The sequence below is a fragment of the Brachypodium distachyon genome, chromosome 1 (genome assembly GCF_000005505.3).
Source record: "Brachypodium distachyon strain Bd21 chromosome 1, Brachypodium_distachyon_v3.0, whole genome shotgun sequence".
Taxonomy (NCBI): Eukaryota; Viridiplantae; Streptophyta; class Magnoliopsida; order Poales; family Poaceae; genus Brachypodium; species Brachypodium distachyon.
The window spans coordinates 32698010-32721665 of NC_016131.3; the positions used below are offsets into that span (position 1 = coordinate 32698010).

Genomic DNA, 23656 nt, shown 5'->3' on the forward strand with positions numbered 1-23656 from the left:
TTCTTTCCACCCTCTAGCGAGGTTTAGTATGAGCGCAAGCGAGCTCGTCGTACAAATATAGTGGACAAAAGTTACATTAACAGCAGGTGAACGGTTTACATCTCACATCCCTTGATAATAACCCAATAAAGAAATTTAACCTGGTGGCTGCTGCGCCAGATTGCAAGTTACAAATCTTGAGATACTTGAGTTTCGCAGCTCATCTGGCAGAGTGCCGCTATAAGCTTAAAGTGATTGCATGGCGTTCAAAGCTGGGAAGCAAGCCCGAATGCTTCACTTCCAGAGCTTCCGCAGCGACATGTTCTTTTCTGTATCCTTCTTCATAACCTTCGCCACTGCCATCTCGAAATCCTCCTGGGTAACATGCACCCTTCTCTCACGGAGGGCAAACATTCCAGCTTCTGTGCAGACCGCCTGAAACCAGAGGGTAAATCAAGGTGAGTTCAACACCTGGCTGGCAGCCTGGCACCATTATGTTTTGATCAACAAAACTTGAAGCATTGATGCTCGAGAAAAAGAGAACATAAGCTGCACTGTTGGTTAAATGTGTCGCTAGTAAGAAGACTGAAATGGGACACATTTATATACTTGCTATCGGAACCACATTTTTTTGAGTCGATGGCATTTAACATGGGTAAAAATGGCAACTGGACAAATTTCATAGATAAACTACGGAGAACATTTCTTGCAGCAAACTTGGATGATTGCTTACATGTGTTTATTACAATTGTCCGATTCAGAATATGACTTTTCAGTTTGTTAAGATAAATATTTGAGAAATCAAAATGCTGGTCCATAGCACCCATACACACCTTTAGCTCCGCCCCTGATGCTCCGTTCATCTTCTCGGCAATCTTTTTCAGATCAATGCCGCGCATCAAGTTCATTTTTCTTGAATGAATCTTCAAGATATCACCACGGGACTGAAAGAGTAAAAGAGAATAGGCAATCAAAATTAGCACTGATATTGAACATGCAGTATGAACTTGATTATCTTGAGTATATCATCACTTACATCTGCGTTAGGATTTGGAAACTCAATCTTCCTGTCAATACGACCTGGCCTCAGGAGAGCTTGATCCAATATGTCTATCCTATTTGTTGCCATAAGAACCTTAATTTTGTTTGATGCTTCAAAACCATCAAGTTGGTTTAGAAGCTCAAGCATAGTACGTTGAACCTCACTATCACCGTTGCCAGTTCCTGACTCCATTCTAGCAGATCCAATAGAGTCTATTTCATCCATAAATATAATCGACGGCGCATGTTCCCTGTCAAAATTCAGACCAAAAATGCATTAGCCTCTGGTATATGGAATGCAAGCATCCTTTGAAAGAAAATAACTTCAAAATCAGACTGAAGTAAATAATAGTAATAATTTGAATGCAACATGAGCAGGTAGTTACCTAGCCATCACGAAGAGTTCCCGAACCATTCGGGAACCCTCTCCAATATACTTCTGAACCAACTCAGAGCCAGACACCCTAATGAAGGTGCAGTCAGTGTGATGAGCAACTGCACGTGCAAGTAATGTTTTTCCTGTACCCGGAGGCCCATAAAGAAGCACGCCCTGAAAAAAAGTAGGGTAATTACTTACCACTGCATAAAATGGCCAAATTGATCCCAAATTAAATGGAAAGTGGTAAACAAATTCTAACCTTTGGTTGGGCAATACCAAGGCTCTCAAACAGTTCAGGATGCTTAATGGGAAGCTCAATAACCTGAAAGTTGGGTTGTTAGGCCAGAGAGCTAAAGAACACAAAATATACTGCACACTGAAAATCTTTACAAACCTCCTTGATCTCTTTGATCTGCTGATCCAGACCACCAATCATATCGTAGGTAGAGTCGGGAACCTTCTCCACCTTCATCAGATTAACCAGTGGATCGACTTTGCTGGGCAGGATAAGGTGAAGCATGTAGCTGTCATTTCTAAGGGCAACCCTCGTTGAAGGGGTTATCTTTGTAATATCGATACTTTTATCGAGATCTACAACATATTTGCCTTCTGGGTGCACCTGAGAGAATGCATTTAACCATTTAATCACAGTACTAGAAATTCAGAGCTCCCACTTACAGCAAACAGATCAAAAATAATTTTGATACTATGAGGTGTTTGTGAAATTATAGCATCTGCATACAGTATGCAAAATCAAGATTGTCAGGACAACCTAACAGCTATCCATGTGTTAAGTTACACAAAATCAAGATTGCAAAGACTAGCATGCCCTCTGGACCATGATAGGCACGAACAAATAGATTATCAGGGGGACTGAACGAAGCAAGCAAACAAACATTTTAACGAACTCCATTGTCATGCCTATATGTAAGCTCTGCATCATTAATGTCTTTCAAGTAAGGAAAACAGTGTAATGTGAAATGACGATTAAACGGTTGTGAAAGCTATGTCAAACATCATAGATACAACAGTGCTTTTAAAAATAATAATATCCCACTGCCTGGTTAGCCCTAAGTGAAAGTATAGCATATGCGGCTCTTCACATCAGAAAGTCAGAGAATATACGGAGTATATCGCAAAGTTATTTCTAGTTTCCATGCCATATTTTCAAGTAGATATTTTTGGGTGTTGCGGAAAGAAAGCAATCATCTTTTGTCTACATAGAGTAATGCTCCATTGAATATAAAATATATAAAGTATCGATCTAACTAACTGAGGGTTTGCCAACAAAATATGACAGAAGTGCACAAGCACAGCTTATGAGTAATAATGAAACAAGATGTACCTTCACTAGAACCTTCGACTTGCCCATAACCTTAACAACCTCTCCAACGTATGAGCCCGGTTCTTGAAGTAGCTGCAACTCTTCCCGGAGCATTCTAACTGCAATTAGACAAAAATTGAGGATGGTCAATGATGTTAACAATAATGGTTTAGTTCATAGCAGAGTTCTTTGTAGTGTACATCTTATATACATTAAAAGGAGCTAACACCACTGCTTCACATAACAACAGAAGGATTTTACACCTCCAAGAGCTAACATACAGATAAAACTTCGGAGAGTGAATCATCGATGGGCATTTAAATTGTCAATATAAATGTCCCAAAAGCTGTTGAATTTCGATGAAGAAAAAGATAGATAAGTACAATCAGGAGTACACATACACCCAAATCCCACCCACCCACACACACAAATGCGATGAGCAAACATCATCTATTCCCTCGCATCAAAAGAGGCCTAAAATCGGAGAAACTAACTAGACATCATCAGATGAAGCGCTCTACTAGAGCCACTTGGATTAATCAAAGTGCTCGCAATCCAACACTAGAACATGCGGATCGTAAGTTGGGCATAACTCACACGCGGAGGGAACTAGGGTTACGCAAAGTCGCCCAAATTAAAAACAGGGGATTGGAGGCGAGACTGAGGATCGGGGCCATACCTCGGGAGTTGAGGTCGTTGCGCTGGGCCTCGAGGCGGTTGAGGTTGTGGGTCTTCTGCCGGATCTGGAGCTGCAGGTCGTGGATGTGCTGCTGGTAGTACTGGCGCAGCCCCTCCCCGCCGCCGGCCCTCCCCTTCGCCGCCGACGACGCCGGGTCGTCGACGCCCGGCAGAGTCGAGGGCTTCGAGATTGCCATCTCCACCGCCGCCATCGAACCTCCGGCGCTTTGTTTGTTCGGGCGAGTCGACTCGGGATCACCTTCAACGAGAGAGAGCTTCTTTTCCAGCAAGTTTGCTTTGCTTCTGGTTCTTGGGCGCTGGACGGGTCTGGGTATGCCTTTTAACGAGGAAGAGCCTCTTTCGATTCGACTACCCTGTGAGTCCGATACCGATCCACAAAGGTGCGGAACGGGCCCGTTCCGGAGACGAACACGGTGGATCGGCTATGGATGCGGGCAGAGTAACAGACTTTACATAATCCTCGTTATTTGCATTTGTTCACGAAATTGTATTCTCTTCTTTTTTAAAATAAAAATGTTCTCTACTAGATTTCACTAAAACAAGACGGCTCAAGAAGTAATACGTGGTTTATATGATACAAAATCATAATTATTATGATGTATTTTTAAAAACTAACAATATAGTGATATCAACTTCACGCCATGTTTGTTTGGTCTTCTGTTTTAGCTTTTGATGCTTTTAGCCCTCTAAAAAACACTTAACATGAATCTGAGAAGCATGTCCAGAGGTGCTTCCCCCCAGAAATTTCTAGCCCTCTAGAAAGCACTTCACCCGTTTACACATGAAGCTGAGAAGTGTTATGAACGCGACAAGTAAGAACGAAGAACGAAGAAGAAATCACAGCACAAGGACACACATATTTAACGTGGAAAACCTTCTTAAACAACGAGAGGGAAAAACCACGGGCGCCAGCCAGCGAAATTTCACTATATGGGGAGTGTTTACACAACGCCGGGGAGATTCTACAAAAGCAACTCGTCCCCAAAACGGCAGCCACAAGGGTATATATAACAGGAAGATTAGGTCAAAACATATCCGTATCGGCGACCCGAGAAGTTCCGGATTTGTGCCGGAAGTTCCGGAACTCCGGAAGTTCCGGGCTTGTTCCGGAACAAACTCCGTAGTCTTCACGCGAAGTTCCAGTAGCATCACGGAGGTGAGGCGGAGGTTGGGCGGAAGTTCCGCCCCACCGAAAGTACACCGGAAGTTCCGGTCCTAGAAAACACCTCCTTGAGAATTTGGATCACAACTTCAACAAACTCCGCCTTGAGACAAATTCCTTCTTAAAGCAAATTCCTCCTTATAGCATAAACAGCAATAACTCCTGAAACAACAAAGAAAACATTTTCGGCGCCAACAGCCACTAGGGACTAAACAGTTATACCAACTAAGCTTGAGCATAACTCAAACTTAGCAATAAGAATAGGATTTGTCATCATATCAGCAGGATTATCATGAGTGCTGATCTTGCATACCTTTAATTTACCTTGTGCAACAATGTCGCGAACAAAATGGTACTTGACATCAATGTGCTTAGTTCTCTCATGGAGCATCTGATCCTTAGTAAGGTAAATAGCACTTTGACTGTCACAAAACAGGTTAGTGCAAGAAACATCTTGACAAAGCTCAGCATATAAACCCTTCAACCAAACAGATTCTTTGCAAGCTTCAGCAATAGCCATATATTCTGCTTCGATTGTAGATTGAGCAACAACTGGTTGCAGTGTTGCCTTCCAACTCACAGCACATCCACCTACCGTGAACACATAACCTGTGAGGGATCTCCTCTTATCCAAGTCGGCAGCAAAATCTGAATCCACATAGCCAGCGAGTCCCTCATCAGTTTTGCCAAACTTCAAATAAGCATTGGATGTGCCACGGAAGTACCTGAAAATCCACTGAACAGCTTTCCAATGTTCTTTACCGGGATTAGCCATGTAACGACTGACCAAACTCATAGCATATGATAAATCAAGACGTGGACAAACCATAGCGTACATCAAGAAACCAACAGCACTAGAATAGGGAACTCGTGACATATACTCAATATCTTCATCAGAAGTAGGACATTGCAACGCTGACAACTTGAAATTAGAAGCAATAAGAGTACTAACACACTTTGCATCATGCATATTAAAACGGTGAAGTACTTTCTCAATGTAACTTTGCTAACTAAGAAATAGCAATCTAGATTTTCTGTCCCTTTTAATTTCCATACCTAGGATTTTCTTAGCAGCACCAAGATTAAAACGGTGAAGTACTTTCTCAGGTTGGTCCATGTATATTTCCTCCTCAAGCTCTCCATGCAAAAATGCAGTCTTCACATCTAACTATTCAAGCTCAAGATCATGCATAGCAACAATACCAAAGAAAGTACGGATGAAACTATGCTTTACCACTGGAGAGAACACATCATTGTAATCAATACCTGGTATTTGACTGAAACCTTTTGCCACTAACCTTGCCTTAAATCTCATAAGCTCATTAGGAGACAAACCCTCCTTTCTCTTGAAGATCCACTTGCAGCGAAAGGCCTTCTTTTGTTTAGGCAAGGGCACAACATTCCATGTGCCATTCTTCTCAAGAGATTGCATCTCCTCTTGCATGACAGACAACCACTTCACACGGTCGCCGGAAACAACAGCTTCATTATATGTGACCGGTTCACTATCATGCTCCACCTGTTCTGCACAACTCAAAGCATAATAAACAAAATCACACTCTTCAATTAAACGTGGGCGAGGACCTTTATTCCTCTTTAGGCGGTCAGCTGCAATAGATCGTGTGGGTTGCTGCAAAGCAGGTGGTGAGGGTGGAACAATATCATCATTATTATTATCATTGTTCCCATCATCATTACCATTATCAACCTGAGCATCATCGTTGTCAACAATTTCATCAACGTGCTTCACCTGCACTTTAAGTCTCTCTTATTCAATGCGAGAGGCATCAGTGGACAAAGTATCATGATACATAACTTTTTCATTAAAGACAACATTTCTGCTCAGCAAAACCTTTTTACTTTCAGGATTTCACAACCCGAAAGCTTTAGCTCCAGAACCATAACCAAGAAAAATGCACTTAACAGCTCTAGGCTCTAGCTTTCCATTATCAACGTGAGCATAAGCGGTGCAACCGAAAACTCTCAACAGTGAATAATCAGCAGGTTTACCAGACCATACCTCAATGAGAGTTTTCTTGTCAAGTGGAATAGAAGGTGACCTCTTTATGAGGTAGCATGCGGTGGAAGCTGCCTCAGCCCAAAAACGCCTGTCCAAACCTGCATTGGACAACATGCAACAAGCCCTGAATATGATGGTTCTATTCATGCGTTCGCCACGCCATTTTGCTGTGGAGTACGGGCAACCGTGTAGTGCCTAATCACACCATCATTGCTGCAAAACTCCTCAAACTCATTAGAAATAAATTCACCACCATTATCAGTACGCAAAATTTTCACCTTCCTTTCAGTTTGCTTTTCTACCATAGCTTTCCACTTCTTAAAAGCACCAAAAACATTAGACTCGTGTTTCAAAAACTAAGGCCAAACTTTTCTTGAGTAATCATCAATAATGGTAAGCATGTAATTAGCACCACCAATAGAAGTCTTACGGGAGGGTTCCCAAACATCAGCATGCACATAATCTAATATGTCTTTGGTGGTATGAATGGAAGAAACGAATTTAACCCTCTTGCGCTTACCATAAACGCAGTGCTCACAAAACTCAAGCTTACTCAAGTTGCAGCCATCGATGAGCTCTCTCTTGACCAACTCTGCCATCCCATGTTCACTCATATGCCCAAGACGCATATGCCATAGATTCGTTTTTGCACAATCATCAGAATCATTAGGTGTAATGGCAGCAGCAAAACCAGGCAAAGTGCTACCTCTAAGAACATATAATTTTGCAGAATTCATATCACCTATCATGTGAAGAGAACCTCTAGATAACTTCAAAAGTATACGCCCACCGGCGTACTTGTACCCGTCACAGTCCATGGTACTAAGTGAGATCAAATTTCTTGCCATGCTTGGTATGTGCTTCACCTCTTTCAACGTGCGTGTCATGCCATCATGGGTCTTGATCTGAACGGACCCAACGCCAACAATATGACAAGAATTGTTATTGCCCACACGCACAAAATCTCCAGTCTGCACAGACTCATAAGAACTGAACCAATCCTTGTTACAACAAATATGAAAGGAACATGCTGTATCAAGAATCCATTCATCATCACGGGAAGCACAAGTAGCAAGAACAGCGAGGCATTCACCCTCAGAGATGTCGGTAGAAACGACAGCGGCCTTACCATTACCATCGGACTTGTCTTTCGGTTTGTAGGTACCGTTCCTTTTCTCCTTGTTCTGCAGTTTATAACAATCTTCAATGACATGATTATTTTTCTTACAATATCTGCAAAACTTATCTTTTCCTCGGGACTTTGAACGAGTTTTTCCATCCCGGCTCTTATCTCGGTTGCCATAGTCGTTATTCCTCTGCTCGGTCCTGCCACAAACCTGCAGAGTTTCTTCCTTTGACGACGACCCATCGGTCTGCACAATAGACTTCATCTTTTCTTTCTATCTAAGTGCTTCCAAAACCTCATTAGGGTTAGAGAGTCATGGCTATAAAGAATTGAATCGCGGATATTTGTATAAGAACTAGGCAACGAGCATAAGAGTAAGATGGCTAAATCCTCATCATCATACTTAACCTCCAAAGCTTGCAAGTCAGAAACTATTTCTCGAAAAACAGTTATATGAGATATTACCGAACCACCTTCTTGCAGCTTATGGGTGAACAACTTCATCTTTACATGCATCTTACTGGTTAGATCTTTAGACATGCAGATCGATTCCAGTTTCAGCCACAGGGCTGCTGCGGATTTCTCCTCCAACACTTCTTGCAAAATATTATTGGATAGATGAAGTTGAATCAAAGACAAAGCCTTACGATCTTTGCGTTTCTCTTCGGCACTACACTCCTTTTCATCCTTCTTGCCGAAGGAATCAAACGCTTCATCCAGATCTGAAGTTTGGGCGAGTATCGCCCGCATCTTCACTTGCCACAACGAGAATCATGTGGTGTAGTCCAGCTGCGGCAGATCGAACTTCAAGGTAGACATTGTTGGAAATATGCCCTAGAGGCAATAATAAATTTGTTATTATCATATTTCATTGTTCTTGATAAATGTTTATTGCCCATGCTATAATTGTATTGATTGGAAACTCAAATACATGTGTGGATAAATAAACAAATACCGTGTCCCTAATACGCCTCTACTAGATTAGCTCGTTGATTAAAGATGGTTAAGGTTTCCTAACCATAGACATGTGTTGTCATTTAATAACGAGATCATATCATTAGGAGAATGATGTGATGGACAGACCCAAACCTAAACATAGCTTTTGATCGTGTCACTTAAGTTTAAGTTGCTTATGTTTTATTATGTCAAGTATTATTTCTTTAGACCATGAGATCATGCCACTCCCTAGTACCGGAAGAATACTTTGTGGGCATCAACCGTCATCTCGTAACTGGGTGATCATAAAGGTGTTTTTCAGGTATCCCAGAAGGTGCTTGTTGGGTTGTATGGATCAAGACTGGGATTTGTCACTCCTTGTGACGGAGAGATATCTCTGGGCCCTCTCGGTAATATAACATCCTAATGAGTTTGCAAGCATGCGACTAATGTGTTTAGTTGCGGGGGTATTATATTACGGAACGAGTAAAGAGAACTTGCCGGTAACGAGATTAAACTAGGTATGGCGATACCGACGATCAAATCTCGGGCAAGTAATATATCGCGAGACAAAGAGAATTGGATACTGGATTAATTGAATCCTCGACATAGTGGTTCAACCGATGAGATCTTCGTGGAATATGTGGGAACTATTATGGACATCCAGGTCCCGCTATTGGTTATTGATATTTGATCATGTCCACATGTTCTCGAACCCGTAGGGTCACACACTTAACGTTTCATGTTGCTTGGGTTAGATGAGATAAATGATGATGATATCGAATTATGATTCGGAGTCTTGGATGAGATCCTAGACGCAACGAGGAGCTCCGGAATGTTCCGGAGATAAAGATTTATATATGGAAAGTTGTTTTCAGGGTTCTGGAAAGTTTGGAATATTTCCCGGTTTTGACCGGGAAGCTTCTAGAAGGTTCCGGAGGGATCCGGAGGGTTCCACCTTGAGGCCCACCTATCCCTGGGCTAAATGGGCCTGTGAGGGAGCACCCTGGCCTTAATGGGCCGAGGGGCTAGCCCACAGGGCCCATGCGGCCAGGAGGAGAGTCCTGGCCGCGGGAGAGTCCTGGCCGCATGAGAGTTCTGGCCGCCGGAGAGTCCTGGCCACGGGATAGTCCTGGCCACGGGATAGTCCTGGCCGGCCACGCCTCCTCTACCCCTATATAAATAGAAGGGGGGGCAAGGGAGAGAGACACCCCAAGCTTTCAGTTGGATCTCTCTCCCCTGAGCCCTCCTCTCCTCCTCTTCTCACGCGCACGGCGTAGCCCTGCCCGTGAGAATATTCACCATAGTCACCACGCCGTCGTGCTGCCGGGATCTCGTCTACCTCTCCCTCTCGCTTGCTGGATCGAGGAAGGAGGAGACAACGTGAAGCTGAACGTGTGGATACCAAGGAGGTGCTGTCCGTTCGGCACTGAGATTGATCTCATTGAAAGTTCCACTACACCAACAACGATCTCGTGATCGTAACGCTTAGCGGTCTACGAGGGTATGGTGTTCATGATCCCTCTCGTTACATACATCTAGTATATATATTCTTGGGTTTTCTTCCGCACTTCTCGTAGGAAATTTTTTTGTTTCCTATGCAACGAACCTAACAGACATGTCGTAAACCCTAGGCGGAACCTGGAGCTCTGATACCACTTGTTATGAACGCGACAAGCAAGAACGAAGAACGAAGAAGAAATCATAGCACAAGGACACACAGATTTAACGTGGAAAACCCTCTCAAACAACGGGAGGGAAAAACCACGGGCGCCAGCCAGCGAAACTTCACTATATGGGGAGTGTTTACACAACGCCGGAGAGATTCTACAAAAGCAACTCGTCCCCAAAATGGCGGCCACAAGGGGTATATATAACAGGAAGATTAGGTCAAAACAGATCCGTATCGGGGACCCCGGAAGTTCCGGGTTTGTGCCGAAAGTTCCGGACTTGTTCCGGGACAAACTCCGCAGTCTTCACGCGAAGTTCCAGTAGCATCACGGAGGTGATGAGGCGGAGGTTGGGCGGAAGTTCCGCCCCACCGGAAGTACACCGGAAGTTCCGGTCCTGAAAAACACCTCCTTGAGAATTTGGATCACAACTTCAACAAGAAGCACGTCCGGAACTGCTTCCCGCGGCTTCTGAGGGGAAGCACCTCCGGACGTGCTTCTCAGCTTCACCTGTAAACGGGAAAAGTGCTTTTAGAGGGATATAAGCACCAAAAGCTGAAACAGAAGTTCAAACAAATAGGACCAAACCATGTATTAACAAAAAGGTTTAGATCAAAGTCTTTGTAATTCATGCTGCACGAAGAGTGTTACCAAACAAGATGGATCATATGAATTCTTTTCCATCATTTAATCATGTATCATGCATCTAACATCTTCTCGCCATGACGAAATGCCAATGCCACCAATTCACACAAACGAAGTCCCGTCACCTTGAACGTACAGTAATCTCGGGCTCCCAGCATCTACATCAATGTCATCCCTCTTTCAACAGTGTAGATATGGAAGCAACACGAATAAGGATGAAGAGTAGAAGATGATGAAGAATGAATTTCAATCATCTTTAACATTTATGGAGTCAGTGACAACTGAATCTAATGGAGGTGACAACAATGGAAAAAATGCTCAAGACAACGACGACGGGTTTGGAATTGGAGATGTTTTCACTGTCAGATATGTCCTTTCTCATTCTTATGGTTTTCTTTATTGTTGTGAAAATCACAACGTATCAATTCTATTTTATTTTCTACTTCCGGTACATTAAATTTTGTTATTTCTTCCATGGAACACAACAGCCTCATGTCTTGGTGCATTGATTAAACAGACATTGCCAATTAGATGACTATAATACATGGAACAATCCTAAAAACTACCGGGCTTGAGTAGTGGCGCTTGAAGTCTAGTGACCCATGCCTAATACACGAAGAGGCTTCTACCTATATGGAGTCGATCAAGATCCTTATGGGATAAATGAGATCCCACATCCTAGTGAGACCACAGAGTGGCCACGGGGTTGCATCCACTATACACTATACTCCCTCCGTCTCTCTTTACCAGGCGTTTTATTTGAGCAGCCCAGTCCATTTATAAGAGGCGTATTGATTTTTTGGCATTAAAGTATCCAGCTTTCTCTCAGACAACCTCATGCGATTGGGCAGTGCCTTGGGTGGGCACACGTTTAGTGGGTAGTTTGGTCAAAAAGCAAACTCCCGTGGCTGCCTTAGTACCAGTGACAAGACCAAAACGCCTGGTAAAAATGGACAGAGGGAGTACTTGATTATTTTTTCTCCACGGGAACAAATCCTGACCGTGGTTCTATTTTTTACTTAGACGATGATACTGTACACAAGTACTCCGTAAAGTACTTCCTACATTCCTAGATGTGGGAAGCCCTAATTTTGTGCTAAGTCAAAAACTTCTTAAACTCTGACCAAGCCTATAGAAAAAATCTACAAATATCTACGACTTTAAATTATTTTATTAAATAAATCACAATATATGTTTTCATCTTATACTTATTTGACATTTTAGATGTTAATATATTTTGTTATAAACTTGATCAACTTAGGACAAAACTAGTAGTACTTGTTACGGATGGAGTTAAGGTACTGTAGCAAAAAATCCGCTAAAAAAACCGTACACCTAGTAGCAAAAGAAAAGAAAACAAAGAGCTGACATCATTCATTGTATACGCGTGTTGCGGCGTTGGGCCGGCCATACGGTAACTCAGCGGCAACCCTACCGGCCAACGCTTCGACTCGGTATATAAACCGACCTCCGCCTTCCTTCCCCCTTCCCCTCCCCACTCATCGCCTAGTTCCCCCCTAGGCTCCCTTCCACCCCAAATTGTTGTTTGTATCCAATAAAATTCCTGTACAAATCAAACCCCAGGGATCCGGATCAATCGATCCCTCGCCGATCCGCGCGATTTTATCCTGAATTTTTCGTGATTTTTTCCGATCGGGGCTAGGGTTAGGGCATCAGGGAGGACGCCGCATTTTAGGTCATCGCCGGAGTCGACGGGCTAGGTTACCAGGGGAAGCGAGCCCAAGGGGAGGAGGAGAAATGGAGAAGAAGAAAGCGACGGTGTCGAAGGTGTGCCACGGCCATTCGCGGCCGGTCGTCGACCTGTTCTACAGCCCCGTCACGCCCGACGGCTACTTCCTCATCAGCGCCAGCAAGGGTAAGCGATCCACTCCACTGGGCTGCACTGGTCTCACTTGCCCCCTGTTATTTTTAGGATTTGCGTATGTGGCTGCGATTCGCTTGGGATCCAAATCTATTGATTGTGAAGCGGACGCTATTTGTATGGTTCTCTTGACTATGGATGATGTCATTGCGTTTTTTCATGTGGTTTCCTTGTGTTAATTGTTTTGCTGGACGAGTAATACATACAAGCCAGCTTTCCTTGTGTTTTTTTTGTTTTTGACGCAACTGACATGCCAGTTCTAGGGATGGCATAAAACTATAACGGTTGAATAATGACAAAAATATATTTCTATCCATAGGTCCAGTTTCAAATGGGATCCAGCTAATATGCATACTTCACTGGCTGTTGTAATAGCATTTATGGGCCAATAGATGCCAGCCAATAGAGCACAAATCTTTATTGTAAGTATCCAATTTTGTTGTGAAGATAAAACAAGTATCCAATTAATGACCCTCAAAGGCAGCTTAGATGGAACGGGAACAATCAGCTTCTGTTTTAATGAATTTTTTTGGTATTGTAATGCTGAGAGCAGGAACAGCACTAGTTAGCAAAACAAAAATACACGAAGGAAATATTTTGTTTCATGGGATGCATTTACCAATTACGTAACCAGCATGATTAAGAAATTTGTACGGTCTCAGTTACAATTATATACATGGCTAATGTATCCAGGTCATCCTCAATGCTAGGGATAAAAATCCTGGTGAACTTGTGAGCATGGAACTTAATCCCAGGCCCAGGCCCAAGCCTGGCACCGCTGCTACATGTGGAGGCTGGCGCCTTCAGCTGCTTATATAGACTTCTGTGCTTTTTTTCAAATCACTTAAGCGTTTACAAGATTGTGGTTTGCGTTGGAGTCTGAGACTCTTAGCATAGACGCTACCGAGAGTCCGAGATGGCACTACTCTCTCCTTAAGCGTCTATTTAAGTGTCTCTAGCACTTGAGATGGCCTTAATAGATTGTTGGACTCCTGGGTCAACTTGTGGTCTAAGCCATTCATGGCGATGAATGGAGGGCCAAAATGGCAAGATTGCTGGATAGCTATAAATCAAATGGGGACACAAAGTGCGGCTAATCTAGCAGAGAATCAGTACATCCCTGTATGTTAGTAGCACTGTACTGTATTACCCGCTTAGTAACTCAAACAGCATCACTTTTACTCGGGACAGAGTTCTCAATTCTCGTACGTGCGAGGTGTGTGGCATGTGATAGCTGTTAGGAGACCTGATAGGGGTAGCTTTCACTTGGAAATCATTTAAAACTGTCACATCTTGTTGGATTTCTGACTGTTGCACAACACTAATATCGTATATTCTGGTCTGCAGACTCAAATCCTATGCTTCGTAATGGTGATACTGGAGATTGGATTGGGACTTTTGAAGGTCATAAAGGGGCAGTTTGGAGCTGTTGTCTAGACACAAATGCGCTACGTGCTGCCTCTGGTTCTGCAGACTTCTCAGCGTATGACATTAGTCCTGTAATTTCTTTATTGATGTTCATTTCACTATTTCAGTCATCTGTCTTTGGATAGAATGGAATATGCATTAAACACTCATCTTCTTTTCAGTTATTTTGTTGGTCATCTTCACTGTTGGTTCCTGCATTGTGAACCATAACTTAAATATGCATTGATGATTGAGCATAAAAATTGGTAGCACACCCACAAATTTGTAGTTTTACCACCTGCAAATTCCAGGTTGCCATGTCAAGACAATTGGTTCGTGCCTAAAATAGTAGGATGCATGAAGTTCATTCCATCAGGCGTTTGTAGGAACTATGGTGCATTCAGTAGTAGGTCGTTGTACTAAAATCAGTACATATGTGCTTGCCAGTTTTCTTAGATTACTTGCAGGGTGTTTTCTAAATTTGCATGTTGCAGCTATAGGGCTTAGCCTGTATTAAGTTGGCTGCATCTGTGTGCAAGAAACAACAAGCATTTTAGCACGAAACACCGTAGTCCAATAATGTTACTCAAAGACCTATTTCTCTACTACTGAAATTTAGTTTGCTCTTCTAATATATATATTTCTACATTTTTGTACAGCAAAATCTGGGATGCACTAACAGGTGATGAGCTGCATTCATTTGAACACAAGCATATAGTCCGTGCATGTGCCTTTTCTGAGGTAATACTTGTTGAAATTTAGTTACCCTGTTTCTTTTGGTGGCATCTGTATACACAAGCATATAATCCTGTATTGTTTTCTTCCCCTTAAGATGCTATGCACTGCATTCTTTTCCTTTTGTTGCCTTTTTTCTTCTAAAACTTTCTAGACTTATACCTGCCAAACCTTCTAGCCATCTGTCACAAATATGGACATACGAAATGAGTATATTAGCCATGTCATTCATCATATTCATGGGTACGTCTCGTTGAATAATATTAAATCGCCTTTTTGATCAAATTCATCCATATGGAGATGTTTTAGTTTGGTGCTTCTATTTTATCTTCTAAATTATGAACCATTCTCCATGGTACACGCTTTAGTTGTCAAGTTTGAACTTGAAACTTCTCTTCGTGAGCAATTCTAAACCTAATCAAATCGGCGATGCAACTGCAGAATACACAACTTTTGCTCACTGGAGGCGTGGAAAAGATTTTGCGTGTGTATGATATGAATCGTCCAGATGCGGCTCCAAGGGAACTTGACAAAGCACCTGGTTCTGTGCGAACTGTTGCTTGGCTTCATAGTGACCAATCTATTCTAAGTTCCTGCACCGACATGGGAGGAGTAAGGTTTGTCTGAAATGTCTTGTAACTTTGAAGTTAGTAATGGTTCTGTATCCTAGTTTTTAATGCTTGCCCCCCTTCATCAATTACTGTGGTACTCCGCAGGTTATGGGATGTGAGAAGTGGAAAAATTGTCCAAACTCTTGAAACCAAGGCACCTGTCACCAGTGCTGAAGTAAGCCAGGACGGCAGGTTCATCACTACAGCTGATGGTTCAAGTGTTAAATTTTGGGACGCCAATCAGTAAGTTCCTTCTACAAGAATTGTTCTGCATCATTAAATTGTTCAGTTACCTTACAACATAATATCTGGTTATTCTGCAGTTTTGGGCTTGTTAAAAGCTATGATATGCCTTGCACTGTGGAGTCAGCTTCACTTGAACCTAAGTCTGGGAGTAAATTCATCACTGGGGGAGAAGATATGTGGGTCCATGTTTTCGATTTTTTCACTGGTGAAGAAATTGGTAAGACCGTTACTCTTTTTTAATGATAATCATTGGATGGTTTCTGCAAGGCTGCAACTTCAGTGCATAATATCATATCCAAATGAAGAGCAATAACATTAACTAGCACACTGTTTGTTGCAGCTGCCTTTATCATGATATTTTTAAAATTAAACGTAAATTAGAATTTCATGCAAATTTTTCAGTAACTGGCAATCTTACTGGGTCCCTTTCTTAAATACTGAGATTTGAATACCTGTTTGTGATGACAAAACTTTGAAACTTGTCACTATTCTCAAGTGTAATTTATCAGTCATAGCCAAAATCGTGTGTTAAGAACTTGACTCATCCTGACGGCCTGCCAGTGAATCTAAAATAGTTTTTGCTGTTACTGGAATTTCTTCATCTTGATGTCGTTAAACAGCTATTCCTGTATTTACTCTGTAGGACTCGAATAGTGATTTCCTTTTTCACAACCATGTCCATATGGTACTGTGAAGTTAGACTAATGCTATTTTTGTGATTTACAGCTTGTAACAAAGGGCATCATGGTCCTGTCCACTGTGTCCGGTTCGCACCTGTTGGGGAATCATATGCATCCGGATCAGAAGACGGCACCATCCGGATCTGGCCCCTGAACCCAGCTAATGCTGATGACAGTGAGGCGCCCAATGCAAATGGTAAACCGAAAGATTCAGTAAATGAGGTTGCGCGTAAGGTCGAAGGCTTCCACATTTCCAAGGAGGGTCAGACCGAGGCTTAGGATTACATGACACCAAAACTTGCAGTGCTTAGTGCTTATTGGGAGATCGCTGCCAAAGCCCTGATCTTCTGATGTCACCCTCAAGTCCGTCGCTGAAGCCTCTCCTTAACCAAGGGTGGCTTGTATCTCCCATCTCTGAGGCGAAATGGTGTCCTGCGTTTCATTAACGATGAATTTCTGTACGGGGCCCTTTTCAGTAGACTGTTAAGATAGCATCTAAAGAGTCAATAAGCCATGGGGAAAGTAAGTGAACAGATAGTGTCGTGCTTGCATTCACGAGAAGTGAAATTTTCTGTATTGCAGCTAGTGGTCGTCGTACAAATGTGAATTGTGTTAACTCGTTTTTGCTCACTGTTCAACGACGATGATTGAACCGTAATATTTTTTGTGGTTTGCAATGACGTGGTCTATCATCCGGTTGAGTGCTTTACGTTTCATCTTTTTAGGTATGTCGGACTAACTTGGATTAAGATAGTTGAGTACCCCAGCAGATGAATCCTTGTGGCTCGTCACAAACACTATGTGGTCAACAATGTTTATCTGAGTCCTATAACTAATGGTGAGCCGCGAGCGAGTAGTTGTGGCCTGTTGGTACATCTGGTGGGAAAGGAGGCAGTTGTGGCGAGGCGAGGCGATTCAACTACCAGGACGATCTGCCAAGGTATGCAAAAGCTTAATATTGATGCATCTTTTTATGCCGGTCTGGAGGATGGAGCCACGGGAGCAATGATTCGTGATTTGCTGCTGGAGCCTTCATTGGTGCGACTAATAGTTACTTGCCAGTGATGTATGGTGCGACTATGGCTGAAGCATTGGTGCTCCTCAGAATGCACAGTTTGTTTAAAGTTTGGGCTGCTGGAATCTCTTGATTCAGGATTCATTTGGAACACAGGATAGGAAAAACAGAGAAATAGGAAAAATACAGTAATTGAGATGAGATGTCTCTCAAATCCTATGAAAATTGAAATTGCAGGTTGAAAAGGTTAGCCATCTGGATTGTAGGATAGGAAATATATAGAAAACATTTTGAATTTAAGCAACTAGTTGTGCCAAATCAGTTTACTAATATAATTTAACTCAATAGTACCCGTGCTAGTATATTGACGACGCCATGCATCAACGCATGCAGTCTCGGCCTGCTTGTCGTCTGTTAGCATCGCTATTTGGACCTAGTGTTATCGATGGATCAGCCGGAACACCAACATGCGGAAGTCACGATCGATTGCATCGTGCTTCTTGCGTCGCCCGACTGCCGGCCCTAGCTACGATCAGCACGCTGCACGCGCAGGCGCAGCGCAGCAGTGATCTCTCAGGCCGCACCATCGCAGAGACGCGGGAGCCGGCACGCAGCAGCAGCAGCACAGCTGCGAGCCGGCGACTTGTTTTTCTACCTTTCTCGGATTCAAATTAAGGTTTGCTCGTTGCTCGAACCGAAATTACTGTAAATTGTTCCAATGTTGAACACAGACTTCTATTTCTATTGCAGAATTGTTGAAAAATGAAGAGGGACAGAGACATTGCATCTCTTTTTACGAAACATGCAGCAAAGAAAGAGAAGTGAATGAAGATGATTTACTTTATGCAAATTTATGCAAAGGCGTTATCCGGACAAAAGATGAATGAAGGTGTGTTGGCTTCTTTATGCAAATTTCGTACTTAATTTTGACTTTAAATATGCTTCCTAAACTATGGTAACCCTCCGTTTATCTTTTCATGAGTTTTTGACATGTGGGCAAAAAAGACAACTTGACAAGATTTGGATGAGTTTTGCACAAATGAAAAGTCCTCATAGTTTCCCCAAATTTGGAAAAGAAATGAGGAATGTATACCACTTTTGGACAAATGGAGATTTTCATTGGGTCATGTATTTTGCTCTTGGACCCCCATATGGACAGATTTGGAGAAATGGAAAGGATTTGGGGGTTCTCTTGGAGATGCCCTTATGTCATACTTTCTCCGTTTCATATTAAGTGACTCAAATTTGCTCAAATATGAAGGTATTTATGTTTAAAAGGCGTCAAGATACATGTAACAAAAAGTCACTAATATGAAACGGAGGGAGTATTTGGTTTCTCAGCCTACCAGTTGATAATTTACAAAATTGTCAGAACTCGCGAGTCGTCGTGATCTGTCGTATCGACACCCTGACTTGTTCCCCAAGCGCAAACAGTACTTGCATCAACCTCACGTAGTTCTGCATCACCATTTACTTCCTTCAATTAATCAGAGTCCTGCGCTCTGAGCCTCTGATTGCCGCAGTGCACACTTGCCGTGCACATTGGACGAGTAAATTGTTTTTTGACAGCATTTCTTGGCTCCATGATTTGTTTCCTGTCTCCACAGTTTCTACTTTAGAAGCTTCAGGTCCCTGCCCTGAACTTAACAAAGGAGTTATGTCCCGGTTGTAACCAGCCGGCAGCCATGACTTGAAATTATTGGAGGCAGCTCAAACAAACAATCACATCACACCATATGACCAGTGCACCGCATTAATGATCATAATCATGCTAACTAAAAGCTGAATCTTAAATGAACCACCAGCTGTTTTTCTCTTCTCCAATCCAATCAAATCAAAATGGCATTTATCAGAGCTCGTCCTTACCAAAAGAGAAAAACAAACACCCTTTCTTCCTAACTAGTACCGTGGCGCATCATCTATAAGTTTCTTCAGAATAAATTTGTTGTTTCATATATATTTTCATATTACGTACTATATTTGAAATAAGGATCCATATAAGCAACCACAAATGAAATGCTAAATAAAATATCACCAAAACACTTTTAATTTGTGTGCAGAAATATGAACACTTGCGAAGGGGCACATTGGTAAGCCCAATAGGAAACTATGATTCTTAAATTTGAGACATCAGGGTTTGGGAAAAAAAATTGAGACATCTTACAGAAGGCAAATTAGTTTCTCTGAGAGAATTCGTCCCTGTTAATAGTTTGGTGCCTTCTGGGCAAAAATAAATAAATAGTTTGGTGCCTTTTGATATCATCTAAACAACACAAAAAATGATAATTCCATTGGAACATATATGTTGCTTCAATTCAGACGCTAGCAAAATTACTTAACTTTTACTTCCTCCATCTCATATTAAGTGACGAAATATTACATGTATCTAGACGTGTTTTGGGTATAAATACATCTATATTTGGACAAATTTAAGTCACTTAACATGGAGTACATGCTAATTAATAGTACTACTTTGGGAGAAAGATATTACGCTATGCCTGTCAGGTTAATTGACCACACTCAAGCTTCGAAGGTTTTGTGGTAGTGAGAAAAACCAACTGTTAAAAAACAATTAGTAAAGGCAAAATATCAGAACTTTTACCACGATTCACATTCGTAGTATCTGAGTAGTATATGGCGCGAAAAATCTGTTAAAAAACAAAGTACCTATGGAGTATACGTATACGTTTGCAGCCTGGGTCATTGGTACACTGCGACAGCTGCCGCTCGTCAAAACGCATCTGCACGCCGTAGTTCGTGTCGTTACGAGTGCAGCGACGTCGTGACGTCGTGTGCCGGCTGGGGGAGTAGCGATCTCGCAATTCCACACGGATCTCTGTCTATCACGGCCGTCAATTGCCCCCTGCTTGCATCAGGATTCCAGTCCTGATTTTGAACGCCAAATGACAAAACCTAGACGGACATGTACGGCCTCTTGTGGCGGCGGCTTAACTGTGGATGGATGCGGAGGCCATACTTGCATAGCCTCACCTGGATGGAGGCATGGGACATCAAAATCGCGGCGGGCTCTCGTGGATGCAACCACGGACGGCATCGACCGATGTGGCTAGTATGATTGCGTGCATCTATCGTTTGTCCTCCGTCGATCTTCAGAGGGTCCACCACATCAATGACTAGATGTTTTGATTTTTTGTGAGATTTTTTAAAGATATATTTTTTTTGGTTGTTCCGCCATGTACTTTTAATATATAATAATAGATCAGATAGATCAACTACTAACGTCTAGGTCCCCAACCGGCCAACCCAACCCCAGATGCTACAACTGAAAACAAGAACTCAAATAAGATGAAGAAACTTCCTGCTGATCTGGCAGTGCTGATCAGTGATCAGTCACCAGAGACAAACTTCATGCGTTCCCAACCTTTGAAATCTTGGGGACTTCCACGGGGAAGTCGTCGATCTCGTCCATCCAGGGGTTCTTCTCCTCGGCCGGGTTCACCGTGCGCAGCGCCTTCCAGACGGCGCTGTTGCACTTGAACCCGGACCCGAAGGCGATCTGCCAGACCCTGTCCCCCCTGCTGATCCTGCCCTTGGCCTCGCTGTAGGCCAGCTCGTACCACAGCGAGCTGCTCGACGTATTGCCGAATCGGTAGAGCGTCATCCTGGACGGCTCCATGTGCCACTCCGTGAGCTCCAGGTTCTTCTCCAGCTCGTCCAGCACGGCGCGGCCGCCGGCGTGGATGCACAGGTGCTCGAAGGCCAGCTTGAAGTCCGGGATGTACGGCTTCATCCTCTTCACCTTGAGCAGCTTCTTGGCCGCCAGCGTGGCCATGAAGAGCAGCTGCTCCGAGAACGGGAGCACGAGCGGCCCCAGCGTCGTGATGTTCGTCTTGAGCGCGTCCCCGGCCACCGCCATGAGGTCCTTGGAGAGCGACACGCCGACCTTGCCGGCCTCGTCTTCCTCCTGCGTCACGCAGCCGAAGCACCTGTCATCGGCGCCCTTGTGCGTGCGCACGGTGTGCACGAGCTCGTATTTCGCCAGCCGCCGCCGGTCGGCCTGCCGGTTCGACAGCAGGATGGCCGCGCCGCCCATCCGGAACAGGCAGTTGGAGACCAGCATCGAGCGGTCGTTCCCGAAGTACCAATTCAGGGTGATGTTCTCCATGCTGACCACCAGCGCGTACGAGTCCGGGCGCACCTGGAGCAGATCCTTGGCGAGATCCACCGACAGCAGCCCGGCGCCGCACCCCATCCCGCCGAGGTTGTAGCTCGCGACGTTGCTCCTGAGCTTGTAATGGTTCACCACCATGGCGGAGAGCGACGGGGTCGGGTTGAACAGGCTGCAGTTGACGACGAGGATGCCGATGTCCTTGGGCCGGACGCCGGTCTTCTCCAGCAGCTGGTCGATGGCGCCGAGCATGACGGCGCGCGCCTCCTTCCGGGCCTCGGCCATGGACGGGTTGGGGGGGACACGGAGCACGGCGGGGGGCAGGTACGTGTGCTCGCCGAGCCCGGAGCGCTCGAGGATCTTGCGCTGGAAGTCGAGGTTGGCGGCGTTGAAGACGCCCGTGGCCTCGGAGCAGCGCATGAAGGTGCGGCGGGTGCACCGGCGCTCGGGTTCCGGCTTGTAGCAGGCGAAGTCGAGGAGGTAGACGGGGCGCGGCCGGGTGAGGAAGTAGGCGGTGGAGAGGGAGAAGAGGAGCGTGGAGCAGGCGAGCAAGGAGAGGAGGTTGATGAAGCGGAGCTGCAGCCACAGGGCGCCGGGGGACACGGTGGAGAGCTGCACGGCTGCCAGCGCCATGAGAGGGGAGAGCAGCAGGTACTTGCCGTGGGAGATCAGGTGGTGGTGGTACCCCAGCTTCACGTACTTGAGCCGCACCGACTGCAGGAAGTCCGGCAGCCGCCGCGGCTCCGGCGCCGGCGACGGCGGGGTGGCGGCATTGGGCGGAGCCGAGGGCGAGGTCTCCATACTGCTGGCGAAAACAGGCACGTACGTAGTCAAATAAAAATCTCTCGTTGCCGATACGGGAGGTATGGAGAATTCGAGATGTATAACCAGAGTCCCAGACTGGAGAGGGACGGGATTTTCCGGCCGGATGGAGGCAGGACGAAGAGGAAGAAGACTAGAGCCGCCCCGCTCCGTCTCTGTCTCTCGTTGCCGATACGGTCGTGAGCACCGCGGGGCGGGGAGACAGGCAGCTCGATCTTTACTCACTCCGTCATGTCTCAAATTTGGTCAAATAAGACATTTTTTTATAAAAAAAGACATCTTTTGTTATACGGAGAAAATAGACATCTCCAAACGAAGAAACAGAAGAGAGCCGGAGGAACTCAACTCCGCCCGCTTTCTTCTGTTGCTACTGTTGCCAGTTCCAAATTCCAACCTCCATGTGTTAACTTTTGAATTTTGATCGCTCGTACCTGGTTTGATGTCATTGTCTCTAAATATGACGCTCCAACATACTCCTCCGTACATAAAAAAAATTGTTTCTTTCTCATTACACAGAAATCAAATCCAACTTAATGCACTTAGCTCATTGGAGGTGGGAGAATTAAAGACTAGAGAGATGGTGGTTGGCAATTTACAATGCATTTTCTACTTCAATGCTTAATTTTCTTGGAAAACCCCAAATGTACACTTTTTTACGGACGGAGGAAGTATAAATTTTATTAAATATAAATATTTCAACAGTCTGACTAAATTTGTTGGAAAATTAACAAATAATATGCAGAAAAAAATCAACTTCATATTAAAGTGTCAAAATATCAATATCTAGAAAAATATATCGGTAATATCAATATATCATATCCAGAGTGTCAACCAATAGCAAAATTGACACGCCATATATCGTGCAATTTAACCCTTTAGATGTACTCTCTTCGTCCGCAAATAAGTGTACATGTGAGAATCTCAAGACAAATTATGAAGGTAGAAAATGCATTGGAAATATGGCAACCACCATCTCTCTTCTCTTTAATTTTTTTACCTTCAACGAGCTAAGTGCATGGAGAAATATTATTGGGTTTGATTTCCGTGTGATGAGAGAGAATCAATTTTTCTTTACTCTAAAGTGTTTTGAAAAAAGAGAACTACACTTTTTTGTGGACAGATTTTCAAGCTAAACGTATACTTATTTT

The 23656-nt window shown here is 43.8% G+C and overlaps 3 protein-coding genes across 3 annotated transcripts; 1 reads left to right on the forward strand and 2 right to left on the reverse strand.

The window, feature by feature from the left end:
* Positions 1-27: 27 nt before the first annotated feature.
* On the reverse strand, positions 28-3726 carry LOC100844854 (26S proteasome regulatory subunit 8 homolog A). The gene is made up of 8 exons (XM_003563629.4): positions 3403-3726; positions 2745-2842; positions 1794-2018; positions 1659-1721; positions 1407-1570; positions 1016-1271; positions 813-923; positions 28-414 (listed from the first exon to the last, which is right to left on the reverse strand). Exons 1-8 carry the CDS (start codon positions 3611-3613, stop codon positions 274-276), a joined length of 1269 nt encoding a protein of 422 aa, XP_003563677.1. The 5' UTR covers positions 3614-3726; the 3' UTR covers positions 28-273.
* An 8723-nt stretch (positions 3727-12449) lies between these two features.
* On the forward strand, positions 12450-17219 carry LOC100845468 (serine-threonine kinase receptor-associated protein). The gene is made up of 7 exons (XM_003563631.4): positions 12450-12857; positions 14211-14346; positions 14930-15011; positions 15447-15622; positions 15722-15859; positions 15940-16079; positions 16589-17219. The coding sequence occupies exons 1-7, from the start codon at positions 12740-12742 to the stop codon at positions 16819-16821; spliced, it is 1023 nt and encodes a 340-aa protein (XP_003563679.1). The 5' UTR covers positions 12450-12739; the 3' UTR covers positions 16822-17219.
* A 3535-nt stretch (positions 17220-20754) lies between these two features.
* Positions 20755-22712, reverse strand: LOC100844547 (3-ketoacyl-CoA synthase 11). Its single transcript, XM_003563628.4, has 2 exons — positions 22575-22712; positions 20755-22488 (listed from the first exon to the last, which is right to left on the reverse strand). The coding sequence occupies exon 2, from the start codon at positions 22485-22487 to the stop codon at positions 20925-20927; it is 1563 nt and encodes a 520-aa protein (XP_003563676.1). The 5' UTR covers position 22488; positions 22575-22712; the 3' UTR covers positions 20755-20924.
* Positions 22713-23656: the final 944 nt, after the last annotated feature.

Excerpts from the sequence above, each read along its gene's own strand:
- LOC100844854 (XM_003563629.4), bottom strand. The coding sequence starts at position 3,613 with ATGGCGGCGGTGGAGATGGCAATCTCGAAGCCCTCGACTCTGCCGGGC. Across the intron at positions 1,722-1,793 it reads AGATCAAAGAGATCAAGGAG|GTTATTGAGCTTCCCATTAA; the intron begins GTTTGTAAAGAT and ends CCCAACTTTCAG. Across the intron at positions 924-1,015 it reads TTCCAAATCCTAACGCAGAT|TCCCGTGGTGATATCTTGAA; the intron begins GTAAGTGATGAT and ends TTACTCTTTCAG.
- LOC100844547 (XM_003563628.4), bottom strand. The coding sequence starts at position 22,487 with ATGGAGACCTCGCCCTCGGCTCCGCCCAATGCCGCCACCCCGCCGTCG.
- LOC100845468 (XM_003563631.4), top strand. The coding sequence starts at position 12,740 with ATGGAGAAGAAGAAAGCGACGGTGTCGAAGGTGTGCCACGGCCATTCG. Across the intron at positions 14,347-14,929 it reads GGTTCTGCAGACTTCTCAGC|CAAAATCTGGGATGCACTAA; the intron begins GTATGACATTAG and ends ATTTTTGTACAG. Across the intron at positions 15,623-15,721 it reads ACCGACATGGGAGGAGTAAG|GTTATGGGATGTGAGAAGTG; the intron begins GTTTGTCTGAAA and ends GGTACTCCGCAG.